The following is a 24472-nucleotide window of genomic DNA, read 5'->3' as shown; positions in this document are numbered from 1 at the left end:
AGAATAGAGGGAAATAGGGTTCTTAATAAAAAAAGAATAGAAAAAAAAGGGTTCGTAATAATCAAGAATAGAGCAAAATAGGGTTCTTAATATTAAACAATAGAGAAAAATAGGAAAATTAGTAAAGAAAAGAGAATATTAATGTCCTTCAGAAATAAAGAAACCTCTAGACCCTTAGTTTAAAAGGACATACAAAATTGATATATATATGAAGTAATTAAACTTGTTTTTTTTAACTAAATCATAGTAGATTTTGCCTTACATTTTTGTACTGTTAGAATGTGACAGAAGATAAAAATATTTAATAGGTCACTTGTGACATAACATGATTAATGTGAAATTCTTGCTTTCTTACAAATTTGTACAATTCTTGACCAAATTTAGCTGTAAGGCTTAAATATTACACAATTATAGACCAGTCACGCTTGAAAATAAACGAGGAAAAACAAGTCGTATAATTATAACAATTTTTCAATTTCTCCCCAAATATATATAAGTACAGAAAAGTACAAGGTGTCACTTGTATTAGTAAGAAATTGATAGGTATGGTCATAAAATGCTTGGTCATTTATTGATAAATGACCATAGACCTGAATTTATGACTCCGGCCATAAAAATGTATGATAAACATGATAAAATCAGTGGACATACCTATACAATAAACCCTCACTCATCTTAATAAATATCATGATCAATTATTTATTAGGGTCAGTGTATAAGTTGTTTAAAATAGTCATATAAAATATGTGAAGTTAAAGTGATCTACAGTCTATTTAGTATATATACATGGTATATATATATATACGGGGACTATTATAATACTAATAGTATAATAGTCCCAGATATATACAAATAGGGTTTTCAATTTGTTTACGTTTAGGAGCTAAAACAAGAAGTATCCTCAAAATAGATTATATTTTTATTTATCTTTCTGTTTATTCTTATGGGGGGGGGGGGGGGCTGAGAAATCCACAATGTCTTTAAATCTAGTTATCTTAAGCAACCTTTCAAAAATGGATCGAAATTATGATTACCAGAGTGAGGAAATTATCAGTTTCTCAAGACCTGACTTTTAAAATCACTTTTATTCTAGATCTGTGAAAGTGAAGTTATAATTACTTGGAAGATTTATAAAAATTGATACAATAAAACTTAAAAAAAATCAGTTCTAAGGAAATACATTCTATATAAATCTTGTTTTTTGGAGATCCATACAAGACATTATATTTTAGACCAAACTTTCTGCTCCATTGACTGGTTGACTTAGGAATCAATCATAATTAATATTCCTTATTTAACATGAAATTCATTCAATTGCCAGACAACATTGTTGATGTAAATCATAAAATGTAATAAAATTGTAAAACCAAATATCAACCCTTTTCCCATGTCATGTAACTAAATTATGTACTTTTAATACTGATACATTGTACATGTATTTTGATAGAAATGACACATTTTTTAAGATAGATTGTGACTTCCTTGATTTTTGACAAGACTGACAAAATTGATCAAAGGATTTTTTTGTCTTTTGTTTTAGAATACAAATATTGTGTATTTTCTTTATAGGATGGTCAATTTAGAATCAATCACCTTTGATTTAAGACATGAAAACTCCCTCGATTTATTATGAGACATGTAAAAAGTCCCTTCAATCCCTAATGCTCCAAACATTGACTTACCTTACCTGCCCCCCCCCTTTTTTTTCAAAATCCTTGATCAGCACCTGGTATTTTTATGTACAGGTATTTGGTAAAATTTATTATACAAACTATTTGTAACTGAACACATGAATACATGAAAATCTTGCACACTATTTGCACATTTATACATGTAAAACAAATTGCACGACGATGCACAATTAAATAAAATACACATAGGTACCAGCTGGGCTTTACCTACATACCTTAATCTTATTAATAAGATTTATATCTGGCCAGCAGAGAAAAAAAACTAAACTGTTTACAGTAAATGTCTTCATCTTGATTTAAGATTTGTGTCAGTAATTTGTACAAGTTGGCATTTTTGTCCATTTTTTGTTTAAATGTTTTTTTCTGGTATTTAGTTATTTAAATATCGTCCTGACATGTGATTGCATTATTATAACAGAGACAGTCACACGTTGGATCGTCTCTGCCAAACGCAGTTGGAATTGAAAGATAAATCTTTATGAAACATAAAAAGATTTGAGTTAATTTAAATGTTGAAAAAGTTTAAATCAACAACAAAGAGACACAGTGCATTTGGCAGTTAACATGTAAATGTTGCACATTTAATACTGGAAACGTGCAGTTGATCAAAAAAGTTTCGTCTTATTACAAAAATGAAGTTTGATTGTGAAATGTGGCTGTCAAGTGTAATTTTTAAAATTCCAAAGATTGACAAGTTTATTTTTGAACTGAAACACAAAATTCTGTTTACATTTTTTGCTATTAGAGGCAAATTCTCTGTACATTTTTTGCTATTAGAGGCAAATTCGCTGTACATTTTTTTGCTTGAAAATAGACTGAACTGTTATTTGATTTTACGTTTATTACATTGAAATGAATTGTGATAAAGTAATATAAAATGAAATATAAAGGTAAAGGTGCATGAATGCACTTGTATAATTATAAAAGGTATTGAAACTTCTGTTTTTCATTATAAGCAGTTATCTCCACTTAATACTGAGATAGAATCAGGGGATGTACAAAAAAGGGGGATAGTGAGTGCACAAAAGTGATCAGGTGATAGAATCTAGTTATTTTTTTAATGTATCAAATTTAGAATTTTGCTTTTAGGAATATATTTCTGTCTATTTGAATGAATATAGCTAAAAATTATCTTTCACCATCAAAACTCTGGAGTTACATCTAATTGACAAATCCCACCCAAATTACCCTTTCTTTAAACTAAAGCAAGGCCAGTGTCCAAGAGGATTATCCAAATCCACTGTTTAGTCATAACTTGAATACATTCAAGATTATGACACTATTTGATCAATGTTAGTAGAATTTTGAAAGTTTGAATCAAATTTATCAGTACAATAGGGTAGAAATTATAGGTCTTTTCACTTACGCTGACAACTGAAATATTTTATCTCTTTTATATAGAAACTCAGTAGGCACTTTTTCTGTACCATGGCCGTACTATTTACGAACAACATTACACCTGATGTTTATTTATCAATATGGAAAACAAATAATGGGGACATTTTTCCGTTTCCAGTTTATTAATGAATTAATCAAGAATGTATAATCCTTCCAAAAGAGTTTTTCCTATTGAAGAAATATTTGTAATATCTTCAAGACCCATAAGATGTCACTCATAAGATTTCTTTATTATTTTATGGAAGAAAAATCCATAATTATATTTCAAATTTATTACCATCCAAATCAATATCTATAACAGTCTGTGTTAAATGTGTTATTTTTGTGGCTGATAAAAAATTCTATAGGCGAAACTATTTTTAAGGTATATGAAAAGCATTTTGTATGGATTTTTTTATTCAAATCTATATTTGTAAATTTAAAAGCAACCAGTTGATCTTATTTATGCTTTTAAAGTGCCTTAAGAGATCAAGGGTTCTGATGAAACATTCAGGACACTTTGCATATTGGTTTTAGCAAAATGTATTTGAATTATTATTTAAATAATAGAATAACTTAAAAGTTGGACTATTTTTTTCTTCATGGCTGAGGGATGGGGTAAGGGTGTAGGTCTGGTTAATTTGATGTCCCATCTTCGATAGTAGAGATTTTAATTTTTAAAGGGTTTTTCACATTTTTGCAATTAATTTTTTAAATTTGAATAAATTTCAGTAAAATACAAGTACATTTTCCACCAATATTGTGACCAGAATGACACGCTCTAAAGTACATTTGAAATAGACATGATGAAGTAGAAAATATACAATACAAATGGCCAAGATTTATAGATTCTGTTACACAATGGGTAAAGATTGGGTTTGAGATCAGACTCCATAAATTATATGTCTCATTTGTTCGGGGTCCATTTAATGTGTCCGTACATACCACGCTAGGTATCAAATCTTTTTATTTAACTTTAAATGACAAAATCGCATGACCACGATAAAATGCCACAAGAAAAAGACGAAGGTATCGGTTACATTAAAGTGACACCTATCTTTTAAAATTCTTTGTTTTGGGTGACTAAGTTCGTATTTTTCGTTTCATATTGTTCTTTTATCTTGTCATTGTGGACAAAAGCCTGTGTTTTGAAAAGGCCATCCAGTTTGTCAAAATTGTATGTAAGTCTCCCACCCGTTTGTCCCATGTGTGTCAGATTCGTAATTTGAAATATGAAATTGGCCTTGTTATTTTGAACGATATTCACATGTTATTTACAGTGAATCGTTACCTGTTTATTACAACCCAGTGTTATAAAAATAAAACCTGAAAACAAGATCTGGGGGGTTGCTTACAAGATATGCAGCTGTACTCATTTAATTTAAAGTTCAGGGCAACATTGAAGTGCAATTTTGTTCGTTGCACGGTACGAGCACAAAGTGTCATTTAAAAATTGGAGAAGTTTAATTTGAAAGAGATGAATTGGGTTTTCATTTCTATTTACAACTCTGCTTGAGAAAACGTTGGGATCAAATGAAATATAAAATTTCTAGGTTAGATAAAAGAGTTTGATAGTTTTGCTCATGTACATGCACACCATTAGACATGATATCTTATTTGTTCGAGATATTTTCTCATCAAATTTGGACTAAATCTATTTTTGTTTTTTCCATATTCGTATTCAGATAATTTAGCAAATTGTAATGGAATATATATGATATGTTCAAATATATAAATATAAATATATTAAATAAAATTATAAAGAAAGAAAAAATGTTTCGCGAAAAGTTTATGCTCTCTTAATTCAACTTGCCAAGAACATTACTTATCAAGGTAGATGTAAGGAAAACCCTGGACATTTATTACCACTAATAAGTGGTCAAGTACTAAACAACTGCAATAAACAAAATGTAAATATACAATAAACAACAAGACTCATTAAATGATGGTCAGTAAACCTTAGTATACATATGTCCATTTCACAATAAGTGTAATCAACGTGTACTGGGTAATATACATGTAATTGACATTAATCAGTTTACCACAATAAAGTGTGGATATATTATGTTAATTGTTATGACCGAACCTTCAGGTATGAAATACCAGACATGTTTATTTCGGTGTTGTCCGTTTCATATGTTGTTAATTTCGAGTTGTGCATGGGGGTTAATACAGTATTTTATTGTCCTAATTTGTATTTTGACTGATAAGGTACATGTAGAGTAACAAAATTACAGGTCTGCTACCAATATACATACTCCAAGTAAATATATTGACCAAAAAGAAAATATTTGTTTACCATAAACTTTAAAGGATAACAATTTTTGAAAGTAAAATTAGTTTAGCCTCACCCAAGACTTAAAAATAACATGGTCCAGTTTAAGAAAGTGCAAAATTGTATGAATGAAAAGATTTTGTCAATGTGGAACTTTCTTTTGAATTGAAAGAAAAACTTTTTAAGTATTGAATGATGTACACAAAATGTGGTATGATGTCAAATGAAGGTGTGCATGTCCTATACTGTGACTTTACAAATGTTTGTTTATAGTGCATTCAAACATATTCTCAAGTACATAAAGGTATAAAGATTGATACAAAAATTAAAAAAATCTTTTTATGCATGTTGTCAAGTGCCAACTTAAAAACATTCAAGTGTATTTCACCTTCGGTAATTTCTTAAAAAGGTCTGAAAGTGCTGGTTACGCCTTTGACGAATGTTTGATAGAACGTAATGCAAAAGTTTATTTTTTTTTGTTTACAAGGTGTGGTGTGAGACCTAACTTTAAACAAGATAGATCTATCTTTCTATTTAAGTTCAGGGTTAAAGTGATAGGTATGATATGTTTTCGTCTCATCGGAAGTGATCCAGTAAAAAAGTCCTTTCATGTAAGGTTCATTTAAGAAAAATGTAGGACGTTTAAAAAGTTATTTTAATATTTGACGAAGGTCAGTGGTTTTCTCCAGGCATGCTGGCTTCTGCCACTAATAAAGACTGGCCGCCACAAAATAGCCCAAAATGGCACTTAATTAAGTGTGTTAAAACACCAACAATCAATATATCAATTATTTGAAATTTTTGACTTAGTCTCTAATAGAATTAAATGTTTCCCTTAATTTAACTTTGGACTTTTATTTTTGTGGATATTTATTTTCGTTGTTTTGCCAAAGTCTACATACATGCATTTAGAAAATTTGTCATTCATTGAAGTCAGTTGAATTTATGACTTCCTTATACCAACTTATCCACGAAAATTGGTATCCAAAAAATATTAATGAATCCTCAGTTAAACAAAATTAAAATGTATCAGAATTGAAAGTACATGTTTAATTTATTCTGATCTATATATATATTAATTTTATCGATTTCAGAAATACAACTTGTATTAATAATGACACACCTATTGTTAATGGAGTTTTTCTAGTTCATTCTTTTGTTCAATTTTTTAATCCATGCATATATTTTGTTAAAATATCATGGAGAAGTGGTCAACAATTGGCCTGTATAAAAATAAACTATACAAAAATTGGACGTGTCATTTCATTTCAATAGAATAACCCTCTAGTTAACCTGTACTGGGTTTTAAATTTGTTTATAGCAGAATAATAGCTAAATCCCAAACAAAAATGTATCATTAAGGATGTACTGTACTCGGTCTTAAGTCTTTTGAAAAGAAATAAAATCCCGTGATTATTGTGTTACTCCGATGGAATAGAATGGAATGTCATTTCAAGGGGAGCCGCCATTATGCTGGACAGTTTTATTGAAGTGAATAAATTGTAATCGTTTTAATCATGACCTGATGTCATTGATTATTCTGTGTACCTGGGCAGGTGTGTTAAATCTGGTTTCCTTTTGTCGTGATGACAAAACAAATAAATCGCTCGTTTGAAATTTGAAGGTGTACTAATCAAAGGCGAAAAATTTCGGAGTGATTCATCCATGTATATTTCGGTTCTATTTTTATGTTAGTAAAAAAGGGGGAGGGGGATAGAAATAGTTGTACTTCTCTTAAAATTAAATTTAAAAAAAAAGAATTCTATTTATTTGATATTCATCACCTTGAGTCAATTAAAATCAGACATTAACAAATAATTAAAGACTTGAAACAAATAAATAAGACTTGAAAGATGGGGTAATTTAGTCAGAGGAAAAATAATCTTATGTGGAATTCTAACAATGAAACAAAAATATTTCTACACTGATAAGTTCAGCTGTCTGTCAAATAATTATCTTAATGAGATATCGTTAGAATTAAGACATGATAATATAATTCAATATTTAAATATTTGTATTAATCTTCTAGGGCTACTTATGATTTAATTTTTCTGATGTTCAGTCTAAATGCCTGTTGCAAAACCACAAAACATGAAAGCACATTATGAAACAAGGGGGAGATAACTTCTAATCTAAATATTTGCTGACCAATTATCTTACACAGTCTTGACTATTTGGCTACAGTTAAATTTAACTTGTTGATAGAAGTCTGGCTATTGTTTGCTCTAGGACCAACAAAAGAATGTGATTACAAACTTAAATACATTTATTTCACTTCAAAGTAGCTTTGTCCTTAATGTTTACCCGACTGATTTGGGGCTTGGGCTATGCAGTGTGTTTTTATTTTGCCTATTATGGCGTATATTAATAAAGCATGTAAAGAAATGATAACATGTTGTGGGTGAGTTGTTAGGGTTTTTATACTGAGCTTAAATTTTGGCTGACCTGATAGTGTATAATGAATCAATTCATGAAAAAAATCAATTATGAGAAAGGCCTGGTATTAGAACTCACAAGTATATTGTATTTTTGTTATTTTGAATACAATATAACTAAGAAAATCTAATTTATGAAATGAAATAATAAAAAATTCCTTTCACAAGCTCTAATTTAATGCAATATTGATAGTCTCTCATAGGTGGATCCAGGGGGCCCTGGTGGGCCTGCTCCCCCCCCCCCCCCCGTTTATGGGAAAAATTTGGTTGATTATATAGGGAATCATTGAAGCATGACTGGAGCAGGCCCCCTTAGGAAAAGATCTGGATCTGCCACTGACTCTTCTCAATACAAATATAAGAAGATTGCCATAGGAAAACATTTTACGAATGAAATAGAAAGTTGGCAACTATAGGTCACAGTAGAGCTTTCAACAATGAGCAAAATCCACACTGCATTATCAAGCTTATTCATAAAACCTCCATGGTAATAAAAGTTTCATTCAAATTAGAAAGTTGTCTTGTTTTTGATAAACATGTTAACAAATATTATATGTAACCCATAACCATGTGCATGAAGTTGTATCATAATAATATGAATTTTGAATAAGGAGTCTTTAAACATGCATTGGAAGATATCATTCCTCTGTAACATTGATAGCCAAACTTTTATTTTTAGGCAAACAATTATATACTGCTTTACACCATTACACGTTCTGTATATTTTAGTCTCAGATTCCATTTTGTATTACAAAATAAATTTTACTCTATGCATAACATATCAAAATCTAATTAGATAGCAAAAACATTGTATTTTGATAGCAAAAGTAAATATTTTGAGAAAATGTTAAACACATTAGCCAGACACCATCAGCTTGTGCAGTCAAGAATGTGGTTCCTATGTGAATGTATAGCTTTATTTGAAGCCTGGGGAAAACATCATTAAGAGAAGCTTTTATTGCATGTTAATTTCTTAGAGGGTAATAAGGTACTTAGTTTAATCTAGAGTAGGATTGTAAATCAACATGAACAAGTGCAGAATTTACAGAGAGGAGGGGGGTAATGTTGAAAAATATTTGGAAAGTTTTTAAGCCAATGTTAGATATTATTTTGTCAAATTATAGAATAACAAGTGCAGAATTTACAGAGAGGAGGGGGGTAATGTTAAAAAAAATTTGGAAAGTTTTTAAGCCAATGTTAGATATTATTTTGTCAAATTATAAAATAACAAGTGTAGAATTTACAGAGAGGAGGGGGGTAATGTTGAAATGAATTTGTAAATGTTTTAAAGCCAAATGTTAGATATTATTTTGTCAAATTATAAAATAACAAGTGCAGAATTTACAGAGAGGAGGGGGGTTATAATATGTTGAAAAATATTTGGAAAGTTTTTAAGCCAATGTTAGATATTATTTTGTCAAGTTAGAAAATAACAAGTGTAGAATTTATAGAGAGGAGGGGGTAATATTGAAATGAATTTGTAAACGTTATAAAGCCAAATGTTAGATTCTATTTTGTCAAATGTTTATAAACTATTATTAACACAGCAATGAACAAGTTTAGATTTAAGATCGGTATCCTTGAAAAAGTAAATATTTTAAATGTTTAATGGGCAAATTTGTAATTCAAAAATGAAATCTAATTTGGTTTTCCTTTGAGATGTATTCAAGACTAATGAAAATTTCTTTAGCATACTGAATAGGAAAAATGAAAGACATCTATTATATAATTTAGAAGAAATTTATTCCGTACCAATGGAAACTAATGCGAAATTTCCAGTCACGGTGCGAAGATGGGATTCGAATTGTTTACCGAGATGTAAACACCCTCATTACAGAGATTTAGATTTGATGTTTTGTACAGATTCATTCGAACATGGGACTCCTAAGTCTGGGTAGAAAAGAGCGGATCAGATACTTATTTTTTAATATTTTATATCAAAAAGATCTGATGATTATAAAAGTCCTGGGCCATTGATCAAAGCTTGGAATGAATATGAAATAATCATTGACTTGAAACCATAGAATTTACCACTTTTTATGCTTCTATAATAACAAATGTTATACAAAACGGAAGACGTTTACCTTCTGAGAATGGTGCAAAAAGGAGAATTATGTTTGTTATTGCAGTTATAAAACAAAATATTTTTATACATGTATTGATGGTATTCCTTCTGTTTTTGCTCAGGTCACAATAAGTGAATGTTTGCACTTTTTAGTCAGGATTCCGCATCCTTTTTTTTGGCAGTTATGCCCCTTGTAAATCACAGGAATGAATGACTACAAGTTTGGTTGATGACTTGAATGACTTTGAAGTTGACCTCTAGTTGCCTTTGAAGACATCTTTCTTGTATTGGTATAATATTATATGGATGAATTTAACACTCATACATCTCCCCAAACTATAAATACATTGTTTAAATTTTGCTGTTGAAGTTTTTGAAAACATTTTTTTAATTTTCTTTTTAAATTTTTGTTGCAAATATTCATAAATTTTACACAGAAGAACCATACATTTTCCTAATTCATTTGCTTTTCTGCTGATTTTTTTACGGATTTCAACACATGCATATTTACCTTGGTATATACATGTGCTCACATCAGTAAGAAATTTTTAACCAGTGACATCATTTATTCTGACATTTATAATTTACAAATGTACGTACATCTTCATAATTGTATAATTGTTTACAACAAGCTATTGTCTTTGTTTGTTTGTTAACTTCAGTTGTAAACATCTGTCTGGGGAATGAAGAAAATGTATGAAATTTATTTTATGAAAGATGAAATGTAACGATGATGTAAGCAGAAATGTACATCATAATAAGTTATCTTGTCTCATGAAATGTACATCTGGTCCAAAGAAGATTCTTTTCATGTTTTTTTTCTGGTTTAAACATCTGGTGGAGTATGTTTCATTATCTTTGTCTAACAATGCATTCATGACTAAATATTTCTATTGCTTTGGTTTGGTATACATAGATATAAGAAGATGTGGTATGAGCGCCAATGTTTTATAGTCTGAAACTTAATTCCTCATGTAAAAAATATTAACATAGGGGTAAATTATAAAAATCCATTCCCCCCTCCCCCCCTTTTTTAATTTTTTTTTTATTAAGTTTATAGAATGTAATTAACAATTAAGAAATACAATAATTCACCATTTAAGCTTGTTTTTAACTGGCTGAAATGAACTTCAATCAAGTGTATAAAATTGCTCTTTCTCTTTGATCTTTTCAATCTGATTGTCCATAAACAATTTTGTCTCATCAATATCAATTCTAAAACATCCCTGCAAATTACTCCTGACTATTTACCTATAATAAAGCCTGAATAATTGATGGTTTTACATAGAGGTGGTAGAATTGGAGATTTTATCATATGATTTCTGGTCAGAATTTTTTTTTAAAGGCCATTGTCCTTCCAACGTACATTTTTGAAACAGATGGTGGAGTGGTGAAAATAAAAAGGTTAAATATATGTACTACAAATTAGAAAATACCAAGCACTCATTGAAATCATTACTTAATGATTATTCTAAAGTTAAAAATCATCAAAATGACAACAGCTTTTACACATTGCTAAGTTAAAACTGATCGAGCTCATTGCTATAACAAGTAAATATTTTTCAGAAGGAAAAAAATGCTTGACAATTGTGGAACGGGTCGATTCAGAAATCTAGTTTCCTCCCTCTTAAATTATTTAGCATGCCCACTGAGACTCTTGTAATGATATCTGAACCCAATATTCAGCTTGAAGGTCTACAATAAGTGACTTTCCCATGTTTTGTCTCCGTGTTGAAGACCTTACTTTGACTTATATATCATGGATTACTTTTACAAACTGTGACTTGGATGGAAAATTGTCTCATTGGCACTCATACCACATCTTCTTATATTGATATATGCAAGTACTAACACAATTTCTGATTGACCACTTATATCACCTAAAACAGACTTTGTATTCATGCAGAAGGAAGCATTAAATTCAGATGTGAGATAAACTTATGTTTTATCATGTGTTTGAATGCCAGCGTCCTACCGGTCACCAGGTTTATAATGTTTTATTAACAAAATTTTAACATGACAACCCCATCAAGAAATAAGATACCTGTAAGTTAAGTGACCTCAGTATCACTGTCAGTGTCATAACCTCTGTCTTCCAAGTATTTACAAGTTTCCTCACCATAAAAATAATCTTTTTTTTAAGAATGATAAAAGTGTAGACCAACTGCGGTGCAATGTACATGTATATGCATGTACAGATTCTTTTTACATGAGGTATTAAGTTCCAATTGATTCAGAGGCAGAATAGGGGGCAAAGGGGTTGATTTTATAGTGGGAATGACTAAAGCATGACTGGAGCCTGCCTCTATTAAGTCTAATAAGTGGGCCCAGGCTCATGAAAATTTCTGGATCTGCCAGACTGTACAAACCATATATTTTGAGTCTAAACCAGACATTTTCTATTCCAATTATGAAGGGAGTATTTTATATTTATAATAGTACACACAATTGATAAAATCAAAATTTATTTAAAAGGTAAATACAGTTTATACTTATCATGTTTGTAAGTACACAATATATATATAGCTTGAAATTTTTTATCAAAAATTTTAAAATTTGTTTATGAGATATAAGTAACTAACATTACAAGCTTGTAATCTACTGTCTAGAGTACAGTACAAATATTGTGGCATTTATGATTGTTACCTGTTCTACCTAATCTAATTGTACTTGGGTGACAAATTTACGAGTTTTAAAATTTTTATGTTGTTGATAATTTCAAAAGAATGTTTATGATCATGTTAATATTCAGCCTGTTGTCATAAAAGTTTTTTTTTTACCCATCAGAACTTCAATTGTTTTGATCTGTAGAGTTCTTGATAATCTCCTTGTCTCAAAGAGATTTTGACCAATCAAACGCACCCATGACACCTTGGTAAAATTGTTTAAAATTGGTATACTTGAAAATATTAATGGACTTTATATCTTTTTAGTATCTCTTTAAATGTGAATCATGTTTCATATTTATTATAATATGTTTTTCTTAAGATTTTATCAAATATTTTTAGTAATAGATTTTGTCTAGAGATTAAAAACAAAAAAAAGATGTTGAAAATGGAAAATTTTAAAAGATTATGCAAATTTGAAATTATATTCTATCTCTTCCAAATCTGATAAGCATCGTTAAAGGATATAAAATGATATGGTATGATTTTCAAATATTTATTTTTTGCATGTCAGAAATGAAATTAAAGAGGTGCAGCTGAGGGGTTTAATATACTGTAATATGATAAGTACATACAATATTAATGTTTTGAAATTTAAACATAAAAGAATTGTTGGTGTACTGAGTTTGTATATTTGATTTTTAATGGTTTTAAAATATCTGTTTCTAGCAATAAAGATGGCTTGATCATAACTTATCTTTGAAATTCATCAATGTTTCTACTTTATCAAAATTTTTACCCTATTCATTTTAAAAGGACCCTGTAAAATTGCATAATATTATTTAGTCAGTATTTTTCAATATAACACATGTTTTCCCCTAATTTATTAAAAATTTTTATGAATATGCCAAATTAATAATTGTAGGGATTTAAGATTCTCAATTTTTATGATTTTTCTGTCTCCTGTATACATTAATATACTCTCGATCATTCACTTTTGTCATTTGGAACCTTACTTGTACTCGTTCATTAAAATGTGATTCAAGTTTTAAACCTCATAAAGTGCATTTTTTTACTCTAAGTTAAACCTTGCCAGTGAGTTAAAAATTAAATATTACCATTCCTGAGAAAATCAATTGAAGGAAGAAGAAATGAAGTCCACAACTATCTTAATTTACATCAAGGTTAATTATTTTGTGTATTGGTTATTTTAATTAAGGTTGTTAAGTACACTATTCACCTGTTTATTTGTCCTTTTGTCAGTCTATAACATGATATGATAATTAAACTCAATTTTCATCATGTTTCTTAATGCTTCAGAGTAATTATTAAATTCCTTTGGAATTTCCTATTATGAAAGGGACACTGCACAATCTGAAATAGACATACAAGTGGTTTAATTAAATTGATATTATTATTGGAGCTGTTTTGACCTGTTTATAGCAAAATTGTACATCTAAACAAAGTGGAAGTATTTTCAAATAGTTACCAAGAGAAGGGATTAATATTTTTTGAAAAAAGGGGGAGGGTCCAACTTTTTTGCTAAATCCCCTTCTCTGATCTGACAGTATTTTAAGAGTGTTCTGTTATTGAGCTAGATTTTATTTCCTAATGCAAAATAATCTTGTATATATACCAAAAGAAGAGACTAATAATTTCAGAAATAAAGGGGGAGAGAGGGTCCAACTTCCAATCCCCATCTCTGGTCTGACAGTATTTTAAGAGTGTCCAGTTATTAAGGTAGATTTTATATCCTATTGTTCAAAAGTACAATAATCATGCAGGAAACAATGATTATAAGATGTAAAAAAATCAGTCATTTCAACACCCACCACATTTCCAAATGATTCTCAAAGGTTAATATAATATGTCCCATTGACACACTACCAAGATATTTTGTAAATTAGTGGTTGAATTTTTAGTGTCTTATTGCAATCGTGCACTAAAAACCATCATTTTATGTTACTTGAGAAAACGAATCACAGCTGGAAGTCGAACAGGGAAAAGTAACCCATTCATTGTGTGCAGCGATACAAATATTAGCTGTTACACATTTTGAATGACAATGAAATGAAATATCGAATAGTTTAAATCAGTTGGCATACTGCAGTGAACCTTGCCACCTGTTAAAAAAGTATGTAATTTTGTTACCAAAAAAGGCGAGAAAAGTCATTTTTTATGTCCCAAGATGTCAACCTATTAATTGAGTGGATTACTAGATTATAATTCCCTTAATAAATTATCATTTGACACTCCTAATAAATCGATTTATCAATTTATTAATTATCATTATAGGCCTGTGGGGCTGGATGATTGCAATCAATAGATGAATTATATTAATTTTGATAACCTTTAATCTGAATCAGTAAATGTATGACTTATTGCCACATTGAAGCAACTTATAATGGATCATAATATCTAAATACAGCAAAAAAAACAAATACCCAAAATGTTGTTTTTAAAAAAGCAAATGTATTTCAATAAGGTAAACAAGAATGCTTATTTATTAAAAGATTTTTACATTTAGGGAACTTTGAATCATAACAAGATGGCGGATCTAAACTTTTGTTAACTCTGGATGATCATGCGATTACTGTATTGTTAAAAGATACTTCTTGTCTGTTTTTGACACAGGCACTTGCCGCAGAAAAAAATTTCCTATATACCTTAATATAACAAGGTATATAGGAAATTTTTTTTCTGAGACAAGTGCCTGTGGTTTTTGACCCCCAAGTTGACCAAGTTGATGTCTTAAACATTTTCTACTTAAAAGTGTCCTCCCTGTCTGGTACATATGGGATGTGGATAAGAAAAAAACAATTGCAGACTAAACAACATTGAAATTTAAGCAGGCCACCAGAAACACTTAAACACATTTTAAAGTAGACACTTTAACCTTGTGTAAATAAGCAATTTTCTAAACCTAACAATAACATGAATAATTTGCAAGTAAATGTTAATTTGTAAAGTTTGATGAAAGAATTCTTTATATTGGATAATTACATGTATCAGAGATGGTTTATGGACCATTTTATGTGTTCTAATCCATTGCTTACCTTTGAACTGGGCTTGCTTAATAAAAGGAAATTTTATGTGAGGTTGTAAAAATATTTTACAGGTTTCTTAAAGCATATGTGTTCTTATTATTTTACAATCATACTTTTATTAGAGAAAGAAAACTTTTATAGGACTATTTTTAACACTACATTATCACAAAATGGTCTTTTATTATTTTATCTTAATAACAATCTAGGGGATCTAAATAAATAAGTAAAATGGTCTGACGGGGTGAGATTTTAGAAAGGTAAACTTCTACTAATTTTCTTCCATTTGAATTCAGTATAAAGTTGAAAATTATATGAAGAGAAAATTTTAAAAGGACAAGAGTTTTTTTGTAGAAAGCTTGTTTATTTGAAGTCTTTGAAATATGGGCCGGAATGACACAAGTTTTATAAATTATCTTGACTCAGCAAAAAATTATGACATATTGAAGTTCCGATTGTCCAATCACCATGGCCCAAATTCTTTGTGCTGGGTGAAGCTGTTGGGCTTTAACTATTTTAGAAAGAAATTGAACTGGTAACCAGGACTGACAGAGGATTAAGACACAACTTCAAATAAAAACTTAACAGAAATTTAATAAACACATTATTTAGTCTTTTTCATGTCTCTTTTATCATAAGTATAAGGATGACCTAGTCCTAATTCATGTTTTTAAAGGTGACCATTTGTATAGGTTTTTTGTAGATTCAGTTTTAACATGTATATATTTTTGTGATAAACTGAAAGGAATTTGTATCTATTTGGTACATTCATTAATATATTCAAGGTCACATTGCAAACAACTTGCACTGACTTACAATGAATCAGATCAGAGGCCTGATCAAAAAGGGTCTAAGAAGACAATGCCCCAACCCCCTTACTATGTAGACAAAAAAAACCAGACAAAATAATAGGAAATTGTTCATACAATATCATATGCATGCGGACCCATGTTTCTGAGCAGTGTGCCCAAAGTGTTTGAAAATACTGGATCTGCCTCATTGATTGAGTAAAAAGTTGTTTCTTGCAGTAAACAGTTTGACTTCAGTTGAAAGTATGTTGTAATGATTTGTAAATTCTTAATTAATTCATGCTTGTTTCAATTTCTTCAAATCCTTGTTCCTCAATGCACTTTGATCAGACAATCAGGGATATTTTGCAGTTTTATCAATGTTTTATGTTACAACTCCTGTTGGTTCATATTTGTCTGTCCTCAGATTGCATTCCTCTTTGCACTTGGAGACGGCAATCACAGCTTAAGTAAATTCCGTTTGATTGAGCTTTGTCTGTCCATCAGACTGCAGAATTCAATGATCTGAATTGTCTGCTGCAGCAAGAATTGATACAAACTAATTAGTAGAATCGGCTCAGACAACATCAGTTTTTTAGACAAAGATGAATGGAGTTATGGAGGTCAAAAAAATTCATCAATCATTTTAAATTATTTGATCTTCTCTCACAACAGAATAGTATGAGAAAGATGTGTATCTGCATGTTCAGGAATGGATTTTGGCAGATTTTATTTGCTGAATGATTAATTTGTACAATAGATAATTTGTTTTCTAAAATAAATTGCATTGAAGATTAAATATGCCTAATGAGTGACTGAAATATGAAAACAAAACTGGCTGATTGCTTCTGAAATTTGCATTGCAGATTGATGAATTATGAATACTTGTAACAAACTTCCATGAATGGACATGAAAAATTAAATGTATGATTGTCACTTTTGGATTAGAACTTGAAGGAATGACATACATGTGTCTTAAACTGTTAGAAACCCAAAAACGTCATTTCTAACTTTGTAACAATATAGAATAGAGAATGGAAATGGGGAATCAATGTATTGTAGGGATATCAAATCAACCTGTCCAAAGAGCCTAATATAAAAAAGAAGATGTGGTATGATTGTCAATGAGACAACTCTCCATAAGAGACCAAAATGACACAGAAATTAACAACTATAGGTCACCATATGGCCTTCAACAATCAGCAAAACCCTGCATACCACATAGTCACCTATAAAAGGCCCCAAAATGACAATGTAAGTTCATCAGTTGGTCTTCACTGCAGCCCCAAACTCCAAGACCTGAAGAGACACACTTCATAATGACATTTTCAAACTTCAATGCCATTCTTTAAATTATTACTTAAAATTGCACTTTGAGTGTTGTGCAAGTTAAATTCCCCTGCATGTAATTGATTGCTGCACATCATTGATGAAAACTACTAGTGACTGCTACAACAATTTAAACACTACAGGCTTTTGTTTCGTAATTGTAGTGTCACAGTTCTGCACAGTTCTGCACAGTTCAACATGAAACTGATTCGTTATAAATTTCAGTTGTCATATTTTTATGCCAATCTAGCAATAAAAAAATTACATAACATAATTTGTTTCAAGTTTTTATTAAGTTGATATGTTTAACATGGCGAGTTAATTTTCTCCTTACATAATCTAGCATGTTCAAAGCCATTTCAAGAATACGGTTATTTCTTTGATTGCATTTCCATTGACTAAGTCTAATTATGAATGAATTTGTACAAAAGAAAACGTAATAGAAACACAGAAATTATGAGTAGTAAAATATTTGCTTTTTTCTTGCAATGTGAAATTAATAACTTGTTTGATGGTATTTTTCTGCAAGTATAAAGCTTTTGAAGTTTTTTTCTGCAAATGCAAAGCTTAAGTTTGACTTGGTTATATAATCTTATAATTCTGCTACATTGTATTGGATAGGCTTAGACATTGGTTAACTTACCAAAGCTTTAATGCTTGGTTTCTGAATGATTTTCAGTATATTATTGAAAACAAGTTATTATGTAAAGGATTCTTTATTTTTGCTGCACTTTTTTTGTGTATTGAGGAAAACATGCATTTTAATAGATTGATTGATTGATTGATTGATTGATTGATTGATTGATTGATTGTTGTTTTCTTCATGTCCCAAGTTTTATTTTATTGGATTCTAATCATTTCATTGGACATTTAGTAATGTTTAGAAAAACTTTGTATAATATTTTCCTCATGCACTCAATGACATTCAAGTTTGATTGTACAAAACAACTCAAAATGCAATCAGCTTGGACTGTGTACTTTTAAACTAGTAAACAACATAAATAACAGTTTATATTCAGGATGTCTTTTGTCAGTAAACTACATTTAACACTTTTGATAAAGAAAAATCATTATAAATGATTAGATTTTAATGACAATCTTAACTTTGGGACATTTTGAATTAATGATATCCTGATTTTATATGACCTTTGAATTTTTTATTAGGTTCCCTTTATTAACTTTTGAAGCATTGATTTATACAGTTTATTCAATGGAAGAGGCATGGCTGACATGTTTTTTAAACAATAGAATTTATGGTGTAAACCATGTAGTAGTTATTTCAGAATCATGTCTGAAAGATTTATGTTTGAGCAAAGTGCTTTATGGTTTTTGGTTTATTGTTTTGTTGTTAATTAAATTGTGAATTGACTCTTGCAACCAAAATTATCTCCCCTTGGAGATTTAAGAAAAATTCAGAAATATTCATAATTAATTAAAATTTTATCAATTTGAACACAGAAATAGTATGAATTTAAGAAGGGGCTAAGGTTCAGTAATCTCAAACAGTAGTATGAATCAATAGTTTATGATGTCTATGAGTCAATTCAAAAGCCTCAGACATTTTACATTATTATTAAATATTTCGGAAAGACTCATGCAGATTACTACAGCTTACATTATTAATAGGTTGTTAGGTTACTGTCTCATTGAGGACTGTGCTATAGACATCATATTTATATTTATATTTCTATAATATTAAAAACCAAATCTTCCACCTTGAAAATAGATTAAAACTAAATGTCGAGTCATATAAGAGGGAATTAACATTAATCTGTATACAGTGTTGGTTTGTATACACCCTGATCAAAAAGCTACTTAATTCAACACTTTACCAATTAAGAAGATTTCGTCCACCTATTTATAATTGATTATTCATCTGCAATAAGTAGTAGTGTATAATTTTGTAACATTGAATAATTTGAATATCACCAGTAAGAGTCCAAATCAGGCAAACATGTTAAATATTGAAGATTATCACACTTTTTGATTGGGGCAAAAAATCCAGATTTTTTTGTATTGTCCAAGGATTATATATAAGTTTTCTCCAAAAAAGATTTGTTGATAAATTTTTAAGCTTGGGTGTGAGAAAAGGGGTTTATAAAGGTAAATTATAGGGTGCTTTCTCGTGGGCTTACATATTATGAATGGTAACTGTGCAGTGAGGCAGCACTGCTGTTGTGTTAAATAGAAAATGAAAGATACATGTATATTGTAGATTCATTTACCCGATGACTGTACCTGTCCAGGAAATATGTTGTGATAGTCAACCATGTCTAACCATGGTCAAGCACCAGAATAAGATGGTTGACCATGGTTAAAACAAATTGCCTTGACATGAATCTAAATTAATTCTTTTAATCATGGTTTTTGCTAGAATGTATGGGCCATGATCAACTTTTACAATGTTCTTTCTTGGTCACATATTGCAGGGGATATTACGATCTCGGTACATGAATTCTTTAACAGGTGTTATGATTAAGGCAAGGATTTATTAACAAGTACAAAATAAATACACGAAATAATGAGATTAAAATTAATCAAACCTCTCAGTTCGCCTTGAGACTGTTCGACCACGAATATTTCTTTGACATGTTAAATATAAATTAATGAAAACCTTTATAGGATTAAATAGTTTTGTAAGATTTACAGAGAAATGGTAAAAGAAAATCTCACTTGAAAGTCTCCTGTTGCTAAATTGCACATTGACAAGTGTTAATCCAATTTAGTAAACATTAAAATTATGTAATGTGCTTTAAGCTGATGTAATTTGCATGTTTTTCCCATTGCCTCATGTGGTAGATAAAACATGAGCTGTTATTACATTTGTAGTGCTACAAATTAACTTCTTGAACAAACAAGAAAAGGTCTTTGAGAAGTGATTTTGAGGTTTAAAGTGTATAATGATTTGTTTGTTAGACAGGAGTAGATCTTTATTGAAATTGTCATTCGGAATTCATTCGCTTGAGAAGGTGTATTAAGTGCAATATGTCTTTTTCTGAAGGTTTTGTTTGTAATTCTTGTATCTATACATATTTTATAAACCATTTCTGATTGAGAAAAAAAAGGGGGATGATTAAATCAAGATTAACCACAAGGTATGGTAAAAGGCCATACCCCATGTGAAGATACTTTTTGATGTTGTACACAGTCTTTCTGAAGATCTTTAAATATCTATTTTATCCTTCAAGAATTTGATTATGAAGCTAGATTAATTGGAAAGGATTTTTTTTCAAACTTGGGTCCATTAATAGGTGGACTTGACAGTTTCACCAGTGTCTACTGTAACGAAAACCCTTTTGATGTTTACTTCTGCATGTCTTCTTTTGACTACATGCTATTTGCATTCATGATTACTGTCAGTAAAATATATATATTGGAAATTTTTGCTTTGCTTAGGTGTCCACAGTTTCAAGGAATTTTAAAGGATGTCTTTAATTTAAACTGCAAGTGTATATTTTTAGGGGGACAGTTTATGACAAACTCCGTACTTGTATACATTTCACTGTTCATTGAAATGAGACAGTTGTACATGGCTTATAATATGAAAAGCAAAAAATAAACATAGGGAAGATTTAACAGCCTCATCATTTGCGGTCCACATGCCACGCTTACAATAAACACAATTATACTCTAAATTGACCCAGTAAACATTATATTCCATATCTCCAATATTATACTCTATGTTGACTAATTTCTATAGTGAAATTATACTGCTCTGAATATTCCACTTTGATTTACCCAGTAATAGTTGTTATGCTTAACTGACTTTATAAATGAGCCATAACATATGGTCCATTAATTCCTACCTATTCCACAAACTGGTTACTTTATACTGCCATTACAAAACTAATCAATTTTGTAATTATGCGACTAATTGTTTTTGAAAAAAAGAGCCTTATTTTGTGTATTTAAAAAAAAATCAGGTTTTATTTTTAAGTCTACAGGATTAAATTAATGCGGCTAGATTTGCTAAGTCGAACACAGCTTATAGTATTAGTATCAAGTCTGAAGAGAAGATTTTCTCTGTTCTTTCCTTCCTAAAAATACAAAATAAAACCATGAAAAATAGAGATCGTCTTTCATATAAAAGCCAAATTTTAATCTTTCTGTCAATAATGATGACTCAGTATAATCAGGCACTGAAAAATGTTTACAAGTACTGTTCATTACATTTTTGGGGGGATACTTTTATTGTTGGTAAACAATTGTTAAGAATATTTAAGTTTCATGATAACTAGAAGTTTCATGTTGACTTTCTGTAATTTAAGTATATACTGCAGCATTTCATAATTACACATTTATTATTAGCTCTCTTTGACTCTAGAGATCTTCATGTCTGTTGATCAGAAATGGTAGAATGGTACTGATACATGCTGCAATTAAACTTTAATGTACAGTAATATACAAACAAGATGATGATGATGATGATGACATTTATATCAATGCACATCAAGGGAGATCAATCTTATTGATTGTATCATGAATATTAAAAGGCAAAATTTTAAACTTGAAGAACAAATTTTTGAAGAAAGACATGGCACCATTGGTGGCGAATTGTTTTGACTCATTGGGAACGTCTTTGCTCTTATTTCTCAAAACATGCTTCTTGCTAAGTAGAGAAGGAGCAATTATCAATTATCAAGTCTTTAGTGCGGCAAGGGACTGAACCTTTCCTGCAGGGTTTAATATATCAAGTAGTATTCTATTATTAATTTTTGTTGTCTCTTAGAAATCCTTATATATAATACAGAGTAACCAACTGTTAAAAAAATAAGGCACATAGTCATATCTATAATTTCATTCAAAGTTTCAAATTTTGATTTCAGGTTGTTGTCACAATTCAAGATTTGAATGACACACCACCAAAGTTCAGTAAGAACCTGTATGCAGAAACTGTTTCGGAGGGGACAGCAACGGGTACAAGAGTTGCTTCTGTTGTCGTCACTGATGATGATACCACTGGACAGGTCAGCCTGGTTATAAGGAGCGGAGGTGATGGGAAATTCATCATTAACAATTCAGGTACGATACAACTTTTCATTTACTTTTCAAACCTTATGTTAAGATCTCGAAAGACACACAGGGGCCTAGGTGGCCAAGTGGTCTAAGTAGATACTTAACTGTTATCACTAGCCACTCAACACTGATGAGGCTGTGATTTGGAACCCCGCTTTTGCAGGTGCACTCAACTCCAATCTTAATTGACTATTGAAGGTCGATGGTTTTCTGCAGGCACTCCAGCTTCCTCCACCAATAAAAACTGACCAACACAAAATAGCCCAAATGCGGGCTCAAAAGTGGCATTAAAACATGGAAATCAAATCGAAATGCATAGATCAAATGTTGTAATTGACATGTACTTCTCAAAAGCGTAGATTGTACGTGTGTTTAAAAGTTTTATTTAGAGAAGGTATGATAGCATATATCTAGTACAAAATTTTTTGATTGTTGTATAGGATGAGTATATTATTAGTCTTTATATTGGTAGAAAGTTGAGGTATGATTGCTAATGAAACACTGAGACCAAATAATTATGAATGTAAACAACGATTAAATAATCTCTTTTTAAGTTCGCACTATTCAGGGCATTAAAATTTTGGTAAGCATAAAATTGAGAATGCAAATGGGGAATGTGTCAAAGAGACAACAATCCGACCAAAGAGCAGATAACAGTTGAGGCCGCCATTTTTATAGCATTTTATAAGACTTCTATATTTAACTTCACTTGTTCTTTATTTTTTAGGTGAAATCAAACTTTCATCAAAGCTGGACAGGGAGACAAACAAAAAGCATACACTAGTTGTCCAAGCATCCGATGGAGTACAGACATCTACAGCTACTGTGGTTGTTACGGTTACAGACATCAACGATAGTCCACCAACTTTTAAACAAAGTCTGTACACTTTTGATGTCCCAGAAGACACTGCTGTTGGGACCACTCTTGGAAGAGTGGAGGCTGAGGATTTGGACGAGGGAATAGCTGGAGAGGTCTACTATACCCTCTTGACCACCTGGGGGTCCGATTTATTTATGTTGGACCTCCAGAAGGGTACATTTACTTTGAGAGGAAACTTAGACTTTGAAGAGGTAATTTTGATGGAGAGTATATGTATGAGTGTCTATTCAAGTTTCAAGTCTCGGGGTTTTAAAACTATTTCACCGTAGCTGCATAGTGAATTTAAAATTCGTTGAATTTTTATGGTGCCCACAAAGACACTCATATAAATGTAAATTTTAATAAACGTTAAATAAATGTCCTTAAAAAAGATTTCTTTGTGATCAAAACATCATGTACGTCTAATTTATTTTCTATCTTTGAACATCAATAATTTAAATTCTGACAATAAAACGAATATATTTCCGCTGGTGAATCATTTTTCATGTTTACAGAAAAGTAATAAAGTTTTGACGAGAAATTCTTATGTTAATGACCTAGGTAATTAGTAAATGTGTATTGAAATGATTAGTTTGACGATTTCACCTGTACTCAAAGTAAACTGTGTTAACAAATGGTGTTTTATATGTCACATCATACAAGATGGATGTTATGTCACATGATAGACAACTGTTGAAGAAACCATTATTTCATTTTGTTTTGAGCACAATGACATATATATTTTTAAACAGATTTTTGTCGAGCCTTCGACTTTAGTCGAAAAAGCGAGACTAAGCGATCCTACATTCCGTCGTCGTCGGCGTCGTCGGCGGCGTCAACAAATATTCACTCTGTGGTTAAAGTTTTTGAAATTTTAATAACTTTCTTAAACTATACTGGATTTCTACCAAACTTTGACAGAAGCTTGTTTATGATCATAAGATAGTATCCAGAAGTAAATTTTGTAAAAATAAAATTCCATTTTTT

The 24472-nt window shown here is 30.3% G+C and overlaps 1 protein-coding gene across 1 annotated transcript in view; it reads left to right on the top strand.

The window, feature by feature from the left end:
* The window catches only part of LOC143042230 (cadherin-related tumor suppressor-like), an 83673-nt gene that overhangs the window by 6606 nt on the left and 52595 nt on the right, over positions 1–24472 (top strand). Inside the window, exons 2-3 of the mRNA XM_076214490.1 lie at positions 22437–22632; positions 23354–23697. Coding sequence (XP_076070605.1) covers positions 22437–22632; positions 23354–23697 — 540 coding nt within the window. The remainder of the gene's footprint in view (positions 1–22436; positions 22633–23353; positions 23698–24472) is intronic.

The sequence above is a fragment of the Mytilus galloprovincialis genome, chromosome 8 (assembly GCF_965363235.1).
Source record: "Mytilus galloprovincialis chromosome 8, xbMytGall1.hap1.1, whole genome shotgun sequence".
In the NCBI taxonomy this organism is placed as follows: Eukaryota; Metazoa; Mollusca; class Bivalvia; order Mytilida; family Mytilidae; genus Mytilus; species Mytilus galloprovincialis.
The sequence above is the reverse complement of the archived record's forward strand: the minus strand, read 5'-3'. Positions and strand labels throughout refer to the sequence as shown.